At 34.0% G+C, this 15,259-nt stretch overlaps 1 protein-coding gene across 1 annotated transcript in view; it reads left to right on the top strand.

Annotated features, from left to right (window-relative positions):
• Positions 1-15,259, top strand: part of LOC145985820 (uncharacterized) — a 51,702-nt gene that overhangs the window by 11,519 nt on the left and 24,924 nt on the right. Inside the window, exons 5-7 of the mRNA XM_083119911.1 lie at positions 2,590-2,796; positions 10,943-11,515; positions 13,545-13,746. Of these exons, the coding sequence (XP_082976037.1) occupies positions 2,590-2,796; positions 10,943-11,515; positions 13,545-13,746 (982 nt within the window). The remainder of the gene's footprint in view (positions 1-2,589; positions 2,797-10,942; positions 11,516-13,544; positions 13,747-15,259) is intronic.

Here is a 15,259-nt window from a genome sequence, read left to right on the forward strand (position 1 = left end):
AACTCCAGATTTTTTAATTATTTTTTTTCCCATTGAAATTCGGGGGTCGCGTGCCCCAAAACACCCCTTCCTTGGTTCGTCATTCTGAATTGTACACGGTTGCATGCGCTGATGTTTTAGCCGCAAAACAAAATTTATCCGAAGTAGTTTGCTCCCATAGTGCCCAAGTTATAACAATTTTCCTCCAAGAATGCAAATTACCTATTTTTCGTAAAAAAAAACAAACAAAAAAAAACACATTTTGGCTTATTATTCAACTTGTATTGCTCTCAAGAACTTCAAACATGTTTCATTCTCTTGAGAAATGTCCATTCTTTGAAAAGAATACTAAAGTTTGCACCCTCTCCCCAAAATAGCAGGAGAAGAGGGGGCAAACTCCAGATTTTTGTTGTTTTTTTTTCATTGAAATTCAGGGGTCGTGCCCCCCAAGCCCCCTTCCTTGGTCCTGCATTCTGAATTGTACACGGTTGCATGCGCTGATGTTTTAGCTGCAAAACAAAACTTATTCGAAGTAGATTGCTCCCATAGTGCCAGAGTTATAACAATTTTCCTCCAAAGAGTGTTCGAATTTAAAATTCCAGCCGAGAAGCCTGGGCGAGAACGAGGGTATTTTCGTAAACCTGCTCGGGAGTCTAAAGATTAAGACAGGGCTTTCGGCAGAGGTAAAATTTATACATTGTGCCTCCAAATAATTAGTGTTAGAGATAGAAGAAAATTGAAATTTTTGAAAAGAAAGCAATGGCATACATCACGGCCCTGTGCCCCCATCAATGGACCAAGGTGAATTTTAAAAAATGTACTACGTAGAGGTGGTATATTCCTGCAACGATGCAAAGTTTCATTGAATACTTCTTGGCTAAAGCAGCAGTGTTGCCAGCTTATGGAATAATTTCCAGAATTTCGCTTCTAGCATAGGCCCTATGGATAAAAGACAACTGAAATTTAGTGCATAGTTTTCAAGAAATGGCATGTTATTTCTGCCATGTGGTCCGGACATATTTCAAACATTCGGCCTTTGCCCTGTCTCTCCCCTGGACCCTTAATTGTTGGACGTTGCTTAAAATGTTACTTTTTACTCATTCTTACATTTTAAATTTTACAAAATGATGCAGTGGTTGAAGAGTTGTAGCAATTTTTAAAATCTAATCCATAAATTTATAGGCCTTCTCGATGACGCATTGGTAGCATCGTCGTCTTGTAATCAAGGGGTCCCAGGTTCAATACCCGGTGGAGGCACATAGTGGTTCGGAACCCACTTTAAACTGCAGGTCCAGTCCCGATTAGCCTTACTGAGCATAAAGTGGACTTTAAACACAAAATCAATCAATCACTCATAATTTTATGGGAGTACCGAAGGGAAAGAAAGGACTTTTTCAAACTTCACTTGTTCATAATAGTAACAGTGGATATATTGTTTTGTAATTCAAGTATGCCATACCTTCATATGTATACTAAAGAACAAAAAGACGGAATTGAAATAATGTGTGTACACTGAAATGAAATTTTACATACTGCTTTTGATCCCGATACATGCCCAGTTTTTGTACTTGATCTTTTATTCACCACAAGAAGCATGCGGCCCTAATGATGATAAGGTGACAGCATTACAACTGAGCCATCAGGAAAGCATGCAAAGTTGCTTGCCAAGTTCCGTTCTTTCAATCTGCTTTGCTTTTATATCTTGGATGGGTGCATATAGCAGGAATAGAGTTTGAAGATAGAAGACAAGAAAAGGCATTCATTTTATGTAGTAATCTTCATAAAGGGTGTGGAAATAGCTCCACTCACATTCAGTTAGCTAGGCCTCAGTTGTGGTTGGCATGAACAATCATTTGGATGAATGATTTCATAACTCTTCAGTTAATATGTACAACATAGTGAATTTCATTCCTTTTAACTGGATTTGGCTTTTTTGCAATCCATGTGTAATAGTTATTCAGTGTTGCCATCACTTTGTCATATGTTATCAGGCACTAAAAAGTAGGGATGGACCAGTATCAGATTTTGACTGATACCTATTTAAAATTTACTAGCATCAATAACCGATATTCTACTGATCTGATATAAAATTCCAAGTGGTTCATTTACCTCCTTAATAAATGTATGTTACCAGATGAAGCAATCTTTTGCAATACAAAAGGAGCTGCATTTAAACATTCAATTTAAAAACTACAGAATACAGAATATGGATTTTTATCTGTAAAAGCTATAACAAAATTTCACAATATTGCACTAAATTATAAGATATATCAGATTGTTAAAATTATTGGCTGGTGCCGGTAGAGTACCTTACCTGCCTTATCCCTACTAAAAAGTGACAAACTGAGAATGTGATAGTCCTCATGACACTGTATGCACAGAGCCTTAAAAGTAAATTTTTCTTCAGTAGGAATCAAACATTATTGATTATGAGGCTATAAGCTCTTGGGGAGGCCCATCATAAACACTTGACCACTGAATGCTCAGATAAAAGGAAATTTGATTAATTAATTAATTAACATTATGGTACCACTGTTTGCTTAATGTCAGTAGCTGATGCATAATTTTAATTCCAGCACAACAACTAACCTTTGTTTTTGTTTTTCACAGTATGTAAACTCTGGAAGTTTTTGCTCAAGATCCTGTGGGAACAACAGAAGTACTTGGACTTCAGGAGTTTGTTTTCACATGTTAACAAAACAGCATTAAATACCTCAATTCTCTGCGGTCTTCTGAAACGTTGCAGTGGGAACTTAGTCAGCCTCGATCTATCATGCCGTCCACATCACTTAAATGCCAAAACAATGCAAGCTGTTGGTAAGTCCTATTTAGAAGATGGAATAACCAAGAATATTACTGTATTTACTAGAGTACCCCTCGCCCTTGAATAAGCCACGCACCTGGATTTTGGAGAAGGAAAATGCAAAAAAAAAAAAAAATCATGACACTATTCAATCTTACACTTCCCTTAAAATTTCTTAATTTGCTTGAAAACAGTATTTCTGCTTATGTTTTGTGCATTATACCTTTATTGAGTGATACCTTATATATGTACAAAGAGGAAATAGCACACTTTAGCAGAAATGTGGAATTTTATTTCAAATTAAAGACACACAAAAAGGAAGTCATCTTTTGCTAAAGTAGTTGTTCTTCGTAAACTCAGATTGTATCGTCTAAAAAAACCTGACAATCCAACCCCGACTTGCTTTAAAACCATGAACTCCAAGTTCTTTTGCCAGTGAAAGAGCCTTCAATTGACATATTTCTGCAGAAACTGCAAATTCAAATTGTCATTTTTCATGCAGCTTCCCTTCTATTTCCGGGAATTTAGCCTTTCGTCCTCGAAAAGCTCTCCGATTGCCACATGTGTTTAGCAGTATTTCCTTTTTTTCCTCCAATCTCTCACATAACTCTCACTTATATCATACAAGCAGCAGCATGATTTCCAATTTCCTCCGCTACTTGAATGACGCAACTTTTCATGTGCTGTAAAAGATCGCAATCTTCTTCCTTTAGTGGTCATCTTGCTTTTAGCATCCATCTGTGAAGCAAGATAAGAAGGAAGCTACTCACATGAGTCACTGCAACACAAAACAAGCCTTACAGCTTCCCCCACCCTCAACCCACGCAGCTGGACTGGCCAGACGTAAGCATCCAGCTGGTTGCTGTCTTTATCTCTTTCTTGGCACCAGTGTGACTGCAGAATGATTCCCTTGGCAAAAGGCGAAGGAGAATATTCTTTTCCATTCTGTCTGCAAGCTTTTCAAGAATTAAGTTGACCCAATTTTTTAAAGGAGGAAGGGGGAGGGGGTGGGTTGAAGGAACAATGCACATAATGCAGTGCAGGGAGAGAGAACTGTGATTTAATTAAACCAGGACATACTTAGAATGATTTTTTCTACTTGATACAGGAATTATGGCAAATGTGTTTTGTTTTCTTTCCAAGAGAACAGGCTGAGAGATAACATCTTGACCTCAACTCATTCTATCGTAAGCTTGTATAACAGGTTGCATACCTCCGCAGGATAAATTGTTTACGCCTGGTGATAAATTCTATACTCGAGTAAGCCGTGCACCCCCATTTTCAGCCACGTTTGAAAGGAAAAAAGTGTGTGGGATATTCGAGTAAATACGGTAATTAATTTTAAAAGCCACTGATTTCATGTATCTGCAGTCATTATTTGTAGCACAACCTCAAGTTTCTGGAGTACATTTAATGCCTCTGGGTGAACCCTTCTCAAATGGTCCAAAAATAAAAAAAAACATTCAGAAAAGTTTTATAATCCCTATGCGAGGGAAGTTCAAAACATGCTTTATTTATTTTTTTGTTTGACTTGGTTTTATGACGTTTTTCAAGCACTCTAGGCGAAATATACAAATATTACACGTCACATTGCTTCGGTAAAACACAAACAAAACCTGGGATAAAGAAATAAGAAACTACTTACAATTTTTGGATTTCAGGCTTCAGCCATCTTATTCAGTTGTGCTGATGATAATTTTTCACCTCATTCTATATTGATATTTTTTCTTTCCAGAATCGAATACAAGTTGACATAATTTCTACAAAGTTTCATATTAACAAATTTGAATATTTTTTTACAATATTGTATTTTCTTGTACGAATGATATAATACAATTTGTTTTTTGAATATCCTGAACTTTTCTGTTTTGTTTTAAAACATTTACCTAAATAAATTTATTTCACAATGATTTTTAGTTTTACTATTTTTATATTGACACATATAAAGGCAAAATAATATTTGTATATATTAGAAATCAAGTGATAAAGATTCTGATGTGAAATTATGAAATGAACCCATATCTTTTTGAAATATGCTAGCTTAAAAGTATAATGCTATAAAAACAAGAATAGTAAATATGGTATAATACCTGAGTGAATGAATAATTCGCAATGACAACATGCAACAATCCAATCATGTTACACAACAATCCAATCATGTTACAAAATAGTAGTAACTTCTACAAGAATTTTTAAAGAAATTCAGCAGGAAGCACTTTGCTACTTCCAATCTTAATGCAATACAAGAAATAGTACAAACTCTTCATTTGTGAGCAAGATGCACATATCACATATATATATAAATATATTTATTTTTGCTGACTTCACATTATCAACATGAATAAAATGAGTGTAAGGAATGAATATTATGTATACAGTATATTTGCAACTGAGCGTGTGTCCACCACATGTCATTCAAATGCCAATTATACCTGAACATGGACAAGAAAATAAACATATTGAAGGAGCATACAACTTTTACCTTCAGCAGTAACTAAATAAACACCGGGCATATTTTACATGTAAGTATTGTGTGGAATGCCATATCCGTGCAATACCACCTTATTAATCTTGCAAATTTAAAATTTTGGTTATTTGCTCTTGCATATATTATGCTAACGGAGTATTAACTATGAGTGAAAGCACAGAATTTGTTAACCAGTTATTCTGACAATTCACATACGATCAGTATTTATGCTCATTATATACCGAGATTCAATATTCAAAAGATAAGGTTGCATATCTTACTGTTCACTTACGTCATACTGGAAAATAAATATTATGTGATTTTATAACATTACGTTGAGAAGTCTAAGGGTATCACATATATTTGCATCACATTTAAGATACCTCTCTACAGAGCTTACGCGTCTACTTATATATCAAGTTACAAAATATTACCTTGCATGTCAATGAGACATTGAACGAAGTAATGGAATACTGTAAATATAACTCACTATCTAGAAGTCAAACACTACCCTAATGACTTTGAAATATTTGTTTAGTGTAGGTGTGGACACCAAATTGACCTTTACAATTTTTTGTTGTTATAATGCCAGTACAATTTCAGGTAAGATTTCTCCTAGTGTCATGTTATCAAGAACTTTGTGATCGATTAATATCATAAAAGTGAACAGCTAACTGCAAATGTAGCACAAAGTACATTGCACTTCACCATATTTATTCACTGTAATCTAATAAACATTACATGTAATTCTAAAGGAAAACACTTTTATAACATATTATAGTACCGAATCATTGTCTGCAGATAATTCAACAGAAGGCTAAAACATATACATTGCTTCAAAAATGAGCATACATGTCTCACAATAATAGATAAACATGCAGAAATTATATTTCACTTTGCATTTGTACAAACATAAATTCAGATCTCTCAAAACAATATGTAACACACTGCAATAGCATGTGAATAAATATTTAGTACACTGTATTACATGAATGCATCTTATTGAAGTATGTGTCCGTGGGTTATTTGTTTACTATTCTAAATACATGTTCTTACATACTGACACAAATATTTACTCATTTGTTGTTCTTTGGAGTTCAAGAATTAAACATAAATGCAAAGACACGTAATACAAATGCTGGACTAGCATCATGAATATAATGTTACTCTGAGACATGAAGGATATAAAAATAATGTATTTATTTTGCAGCTGAGTGTACCAATAGTGTTACTATCTAAAAACTGATACGTTTCAATTCTCTAAATACTTGATTTAAGGTTTGGCCAGCTAAGCAGTCATATATAGGTATACATTAACCTACATATATACTTATCATCTCTAATATTTTTAACGTACTACCTACCACTCAACTTATTATTAAAACATAATTCATAGTACACTTATGAGAAAACAAAAGTAGTAAGTTACAATACATAAGCTTCAATGGCATTACATTGCATGCATATGGTTCATTCTACTATTTAAACAATCCAATCACTGCACTGTGGTAGTACTAGCAAATTTTGCACTGTTCTGGTTTCATCACCTTAATATGCTGAACATGGACAAGAAAATAATGTTGCAGTGCACGTTACTTAACATTTTCTTTTAACATATTACCTTGCACTTAACTTCTTTTTTTTTAATTTTATGAAACCCTTACAAAAGAACAAGACAACATGTTTCACTATAAATCACTTTTGAAAGAATTACAATATATACATCTGGTTACTTTCACAAAGCACACTATTGACATTAAATCAATACTAAGAATTTCGTGTGTGTGTTTTCGGATCCAAGATTGTCTGTATTGCTGCCTTTATGATCACCTTGCTTCTTCATTTTCACTTTTTTCTTTTGTCTCTTATCGTCTTTATTTCCTGTTTGCTCGGAAATTGCAGAACCAATTCCTTCATCTTCCGTACTGTCTGTAACATGCTTTATCTTAAAAGTTTTCCACTTTGTGTGTCTTCTGACATCTTCACTAAGCATTGGTAAGACTTTATCTTCTATCAAATACGCCTTCTCACTGTTGGAACTTCTACATGCAGCTTCCGTTCTCGATTTCTTTTTTTGCTTTTTCTTCTTTCTACTTTTTACTTTCTTCACTATTTTCTCTTGTTTGTGACTATCTGAGGAGTCGTTACTGCTACTGGATATCTTGGAGCTGACAATTTCAAGTCGCTTTACATCCTCTGCTTGGTTTTGAGAAAAGTATGTAGAATTATTCTTATGCAAACTCTTCTGATGATGTATGTTTACTTCCATAAATTCAAGTAAGCTTGCATTGATTTTACTACTCTCCTTAAGAGACTCTCTAATTTCACTTAAGGCATTAACTATACACTTGCTGCTTTGTTCCACATTGTTTTTACCTTCTATTTCCAAATCAAAACTGTTTGTGGCAATAACTACACCTGAAGGTGGACATGCATCATTTTCTGGGCACAAGAATTTACATACCTCTGCTATGTCTGTTGCATTGTTGTGTCCTTTTTGCTCAATTTGGATTTTTGTTTGACTAACTGCTTCCGTGTCTAACTGACTAATAAGTGCAGACGTAGGAATCAAGATTGGTGAGTCATCCAATAGATATCTTGAAGTACCTCTGTCTAGCATGCATCTCACTTGTTTTTCTTGTAATTCTCCTAATCTTTTCTTAACACTCCCCAGTTCTTGCATAAACTTTGAGGTGGTTCTATTTTCACTTTTATTTAAAATCTTTCTCACTACCTTTTTGGTGTCTGCTAACTCCTTTTGAATTTCACTGATTGAGGCAGTGTTGTGCTGGATCATTTTTCTACTCTCCTCATTTTTCTTCTCCATCATGTCAACATTTAGCTTTAAACAGGTGGTTTCCCTGTTTTGTGTATCTATCTTCTTATCTGACTTTTCACTCCTTTGACTACACTCCACTCTGTACTGTGCCAAATCCTTATTCATTTGTTTCATCTCACTTTTAAATTCCTTTACCTTTTGATCTAAACTTCTTTCTAGACTAACTTTTGTGTCCATTATCAATTCCATTATTTTATCTAGTTTCTTCTCCATTTTGTCCTGATTTTCCTTTTATACACTTGCACTGAACTTACCTGCCAAGTTCTTTGTTCAGTATCAGTCTTGCACGTGCAATTTATCTTATGTCATTTATCCCTTCTGAGTCTCGTATATCTTATTTATGACGTTTTTCAAGCACACTAGGCGAAATATACAAATATTACACGTCACATTGCTTCGGTAAAACACAAACGAAACCTGGGATAAAGAAATAAGAAACTACTTACAATTTTTGGATTTCAGGCTTCAGCCATCTTATTTCAGTCATGCTGATGATAATTTTTCACCTCATTCTTTATTGATATTTTTTCTTTCCAGAATCGAATACAAGTTGACATAATTTATATTAACAAATTTGAATATTTTTTTACAATATTGTCTGATTTTAACTTATTATTGAATAATTTGAAATAAAATAGGTTAAAAAAAATCGCTACTATGTTGGGATATGGTTTGCTATGGTGAACAATAGATGGCTCTGGACTTTTGAGTATTTTTCTAACATTTTTCTTTATTGTTTCTGAATGTTTTACTGTGGTGGAAATGAGTTAATATCTTTATCTTATTTACAGAATTTATAATTTTATTTGAAATTGAGAAGATAAACCACATGTAGGAAGATAACAAAGTTTCATTTCTAATTGCCGTAAAGAAAAATGTATGTAATTTCCTTTTATAGAAGTAATAAGAAAGCTAAATTTTTCTTGCCAAATGGCTCCCATATCAATATCATTTGCATGATATTGATATAGTTTAAAAGTGATAATTTTTTTGTTTCATGGCTTCCTGCATCAGTCTTTGCAGGCTCTTGTGATAAATTTGATAACTCAACTAAGAAAAATGATAGAAAGCAACTACACTGCACTTAGTGTCAAAAGTGCAGCAAACTAGACTAGGTCACTAGGAAAGTGCCTATTATGTATTGTCCTAATTGATGTGTTGCTTTTGTAGAAATCATTGCTATTCCTCCTGAACATTTCTAATGTGGTACTTTGAGGGAACAGTGTTTTATCATTACATATATTCCAAATTTGCAGGTGTTTCTGCCATTACCCTATATGTTAATAATCTATCACAAGCAGGCCCATAGCCAGAATTTTATTTCAGGGGGAGGGGGGTTTATTCCTTAGCAGCTGCCATCTAAAGACGAAAAGGTGGTGGTAGAAGCCCTGAAGGTGAAATTCTGAGTAAATTACAACTTATTATACAAGATATTTATTCTTGCTACGGAAGTAAAATTAATTACCACTACACATTATTTAAATTAGAAATTTGTAGTATTTTGGTTGGGAGGCATCAGCCCCCTTAGCCCTCCCACTGGCTACATGTCTGATCACAAGTATACATCACCAATCGTAACAGTTTTTTATTTGTAATATAGGGTGTCCCAACAAAAGCGACTGTTTTAATATGCTTAATAGAACACCTTTTTAAAGAAGAATGACAAATATTTTTACATCATTACAACGGGTAAATAGCCGGACCCTGTGGCCGGGTGGTTAGCACATCGCTCTGCGACGCCAAGGGTCCCGGGTTCGAATCCCGCTAGGGCTTGGTTGTTTGTGACTGTCAATTCATCAATTTCATCATTTCATCACTCATCCCCATCTTCGCAAATTAGCCAAGAGGCACAAAAAGCGAAGTAAAATGAACCAAATCAATCAATCAAACAAACAACGGGTAAATACTCTGATTTAAGGATTCCAAGTTTGATTTATGCAACATGTTATAACAAGTACCTTTATCAGTGATTGTTGCAGCTTAGTTGACATGGAGGATTACACAAAGGAACATCGAGTTTTGATAGTTAAAACTCATTTCAAGAATGGCGAATGTTATGCAGAGACTGTAGAAAGCTTTGTGCAATCCTTGGACGTGAATGTGCACCTAGTGAGAGTAAGTTCGCAAGTTGATCAAGAAATTTAAGGAAACAGGTTCAACAGCAGACATTAAAACACCACACTTTCAAGCTAGCCGGTCTGTTGAGAACATCGCTATTGTGTGTGACAGTGTTATTGCGAGTCCAAAAAAATCTTTCATTCTTAAATCGGAACATTTACCTGTTGTAATGATGTAAAAATATTTGCCATTTTGTAAATGTACAGTATTTTCTTAAGCATATTAATTAAATCCGTCGCTTTTATTGAGACACCCTTTATTATTCATATATTTTTGTCAGAGATAATCAGAATATTACACTAGCTGTTATTTAATCACAATGTATCCACTTTCGTTGCCAACTTTTGAGAGTTGTATATTTTGAATAATTTCAAACTCTGAAAAAGTATGAACCAGAATCGGTAGTTAAATTCGAACTAGTACCTTCCATGTTGATACCACAACTATCAGGTAGTGTATTGATTTGGATAGGGAATGTATCTGATAAAGTAGAATTAATTTTTTTGTGTGTGTTATTTATAATACACTTCTGGTGATGTATTTTGTCTTTTTCATAGTGCACATTTTAGTTTAAGATACTAACATAAATGTGATGGATACTCTTTAAACAGTGTGCCATATTTTAGAAAACACATTAACACTAGGAAAGTGCCTATTATGTATTGTCCTAACTTATGTAGTAATTGCTGTTATTCATTGTTGTAAATTCTAATGTAGTTCTATAATTTTTTTGCAGCAAAATACTGCCGAAGTATACAAAAGATGAACTTAAAATCCATGCCTATGCATGCATACGGCATTCATGCTATGGCGAAGTATTGCACTGATCTCAAGTGGATTAGTTTGGAAGACTGTTCCGGAATCAAAGACAGGGATATCCAGTCACTCTTCAAGCGGTGTAAAGAACTGGAAAACATTAACTTATCACGAAATGCACGAATATCCACCAAATGTTTTCATAACATACCCAGCGGTGTGAAGGAGGTGATTCTCAATGACTGTGGGAACATAAGATGCAAGAATCTTGTGGTGGGTCTAAAGAGGCTTCCGAAGCTGAGAAAACTCAACCTGGATGCTTGCATGAGCCTCACTGCAAGTGATATAGTTGAAATATGTGAAAATGCACCAACTCTGGAAGTGTTAAGCCTGGCTCAGTATTTCCCCCTATTGGGCACTGGTTCTTTGATAGCCATAAGCAACCTCAAGAATTTAAAAGTTTTGAACGTGCAGATGAACTCTTGTGTAAATGATGCTCTCTTGAAAGCACTTTCGGTGGAATGTGTTCATTTGGAAACGTTAGATATTTCAGGTGGGTAACCTTTACATTGTAAAACTTGTCAGGAGGGAAGGTTTTAAAGCATGCACTTTTCAAGGATGCAGACCGCCATCCCACCAAAGAAAAAACACTTCAGTGGAGAGAAGGTTAATTGGCTGGCTCTTGTTCATGTTGAAAATTCTAACAATCACATGCTGAGCAAGTCCAAGTTACAAAAGAAGAGAAGTGTCACATAAAACATCTATGTCCCTTTTCCCCCCTCTACAATGAATCAAAGGGGGATAGGAACAATATCACATTGCTAATGTGTTTACAGTCTTTTAAAGTTAAATTGAAAACCAATAAATTAATTATACCACCAACAAAAAACATTAGTATACTCAGCTGCAGAAACAGGATTTCCCACCACAACCAGAATTCTCTAAGTTAGATACTTGAGTTTCCATTGAAGTACACAACAGATTTTCAACATGGCATTACCAATAATTTTTCAAATCCCTTCTGGCATAGTGACTTGTCAAATGCGAAGATTTTTTTGTACATATCTGCACATTTGTAAAGTACATGCTATAAAACCTTCTTAATTTTTTGGTACTCTTTTTTTATAAACATTGACATTGATATGTAATTTATTCCATGTACCTATCAAGAGGATAAAAACTGCAAAATTTCAGATTTTTTGGTCTCTTAGTTTTTGAGTTATTGACTTTCAGAAAAGCAAAAATCTCAAAATTTGATGACATTTTGAAATCTTTAAATAGCTGTAGATCGAAAACTCTTTGACCTAGAGAGCTCAAATTGATGTCATTCTCTTTTGCTTTTAATGAATTTTAATATGCAACATGACTGTGCAATTAAAATTTTGTAATTTTGCAAAAAAACTGTTTTTTTTTTTGAAAATATCAAAAACACCCCCTTTATTATTTTTTAAAAAAAGTATGTGTTTTGAAAACAGCAATTGACAATTTGTGTGTAATGGGTTCCTATGAAAATTATTTTTTTGTATTTTAATGTGTGTGAAATTTGCTAAATTTGTTGACGGTAATTTTGCCTGTAGTATTATATGGGTGTGAAACTTGGTCCCTTACATTGAAAGAGGAACATAAATTGAGAGTATTTGAAAATAAGATCCTTAGGAAAATATTTGGACCTAAAAGGGATGAGGAGACAGGTGAGTGGAGAAGGTTACATAATTTAGAACTACATAATTTGTATTCATGTCCAGATATTATTAGAATAATTAAATCAAGAAGACTTAGGTGGACAGCCCATGTGGCACAAATGGGAGAGGAAAGAGGAGTTCACAGGATTCTTGTTGGGAAACCTGATGGTAAGAGACCTGTAGGAAGGCCAAGACGAAGACTGAGGGACAACGTTGAGATGGACCTAAAGGAAATTGGTAGGGATGGAAAAGAGTATATAGATCTTGCTCAAGATAGGGACAGATGGAAGGCCTGTGTTGCAGCAGCCATGAACCTTTGGGTTTGAGAAGGCGAGAGAGTTAGTTAGTTTTGTTGACTTCCATGGTAAAACCATAACTATAAGCTAAGTGGTTGATGTTGAAGTCTTCATAGTAATCTATTTTATAATTTTTGGTCTATAAATAATGTGAAAATACCTAAAATGTATAACTTTTAATATCAGGTAAGCTAATTTAAAAATTTATAGTTGTGTTTACATTTTAGAACAGGATTACAAGATTTTAATATCGAAATCATGTATACATGTAATATTCATTATGAACTAAACAACCAATTTTATCAACCACAGACCACACATTAGTTTAATGAAAATTATTTAATATAGCATATTGCTTTATTGGGACCAACAAGGTAGAATGTATAAAACAAGTAAAAAGAAAAATAAAGAGTTCCATTGTATTTGGTTTCATATCTAAAAGTAGTTTTTTTTTTCTTAATTTTTTTTATCCCATTTTAAGATCCAACATTACTGTTGCAGCAGTTAGAACTTGCATTGATTGTAATGGTTATCAATGATGCATATGCAATTCTTGCACTAGTGTGATTTATTTTTATTTCTTGTTCATTTGTGTGTGTTGTAGGTTGTAGTACTTCCTCGACGGAAAAAGGAGTAACAGATAGAGGATTTCAACATATTTCAAGCCTTCGAAAGTTGGTGCACCTGTCTTCAAGCTATTTGGGGAATGTTACTGATGAGGCTCTCATACATTTATCTGATAAGGGCATATTGAAGAAACTGGTTTGTCGTGGATGCCCATCTTTCACAGATACAGGTTGCAGCAGGTATGTTACTTCACATATTGATTGACTGATTGATTGAGTTGGTGTTTTGTCCACATTATGCACAGAAGGCTAATCACAACTGAACCTACAGTTTAAAGTGGGATCCGAACCACTATGTAACTCCACTGAGTATTAATTACTTCACATATCATTGATGAAAAGAAAGAAAGTAAAACAAATCAGGATGATTCAAGTAATATGTCAGTGTGTGAAAGTATTGAATTAAAATGTTAACAGCTCATTCTTGAGCTGGCAAGTTTAATACCCTCATATATACACAAAGGAAAGAACTGAATATACACTAGGGATGGGACCGATTAATCAGTACTGTATCGGTATTAGCCAATATAGGCATATTGGTAAAATTACCGATTATTTTACCAATCCAATATACCTATAAATATCTTACAATTTAGTGCAAAATTCTGCCATTTTGTTATATTTTTTAATGGATAATCTCCACACCATACTTTTTTGAAAAAGTAAATGTCTCAATACACAGTTTCTTTTCCACAGCAGTCATCTTCAAACACACATTTATTAAGGAGGTCAATGATCCAAAGGATCATTTGGAATTTTATATCGGGTTGGTTATCGGTAGGGGCATGCATATTTCGTTTTTGGCAAAAACACGAAATGTAATTTTATATACTGCTATAACAGCGAAATTTCATTTTATTTACCACTTTTGAATTCAAAATTGACTCTGTTTTTATACTGAAATTTTGCTTTTTTATTTACCAAAAATATGTGCCTCTAGTTATCGGTATCGGCAAATTTTATATCTGTACTTTATCGGTATCAGCCCATTGGATCTTATGATATGAAATTCTGGCCGATACCGATAAAGTACCAATATAAAATTTACCGATACCGATAACCGGTATTCTACCGATCCGATATAAAATTAGATATGGTACTTGAAGAACATAAAATGTTCCTTGATCTCCTTAACAAATGTGTGTTTTGAGGTGACTGCAGTGCAAAAGAAGTTGAATATTTAAACAATTACTTTTTTAGAAAGTAGGGCATCGAGATTGTCCATAAAAATTACAACAAAATGGCAGAATTTTGCACTAAATTATAAGATATTTATCGATATATCGAATCGGTAAAATAATCTAATTTTACCGATAAACCGATACACCGATATGCCTATATCAGCCGATACCGATAGAGTATCGATTAATTGGTCCCATCCCTACTTAAAATGCAGGAAATGTAAGAAGCAGAAAAAACGTAAGGGATGGTGAAACTCAAAGGCAGGTTAAGAAATAATCTCAAAATCAATATTTTTGGGAATATGATGTATTAGAAAGAAAGTAAGAACAGAAAAGAAGTGATATTATTATGAATTCCTAAGAAGCCAGATATCAGTGAAAATCATTGCCATATCAATGGCTATTTTTCTGGATCCCACTTTGAACTGCATATCTAGTCCTGATAGCCCATTGCATAAAATGAAATGCTTGTGCATTCTTAGACATCAAAGAGGGGAGATTATTATTGACGA

The sequence above is a fragment of the Lepisma saccharinum genome, chromosome 3, assembly GCF_977018435.1.
Source record: "Lepisma saccharinum chromosome 3, izLepSacc3.1, whole genome shotgun sequence".
In the NCBI taxonomy this organism is placed as follows: Eukaryota; Metazoa; Arthropoda; class Insecta; order Zygentoma; family Lepismatidae; genus Lepisma; species Lepisma saccharinum.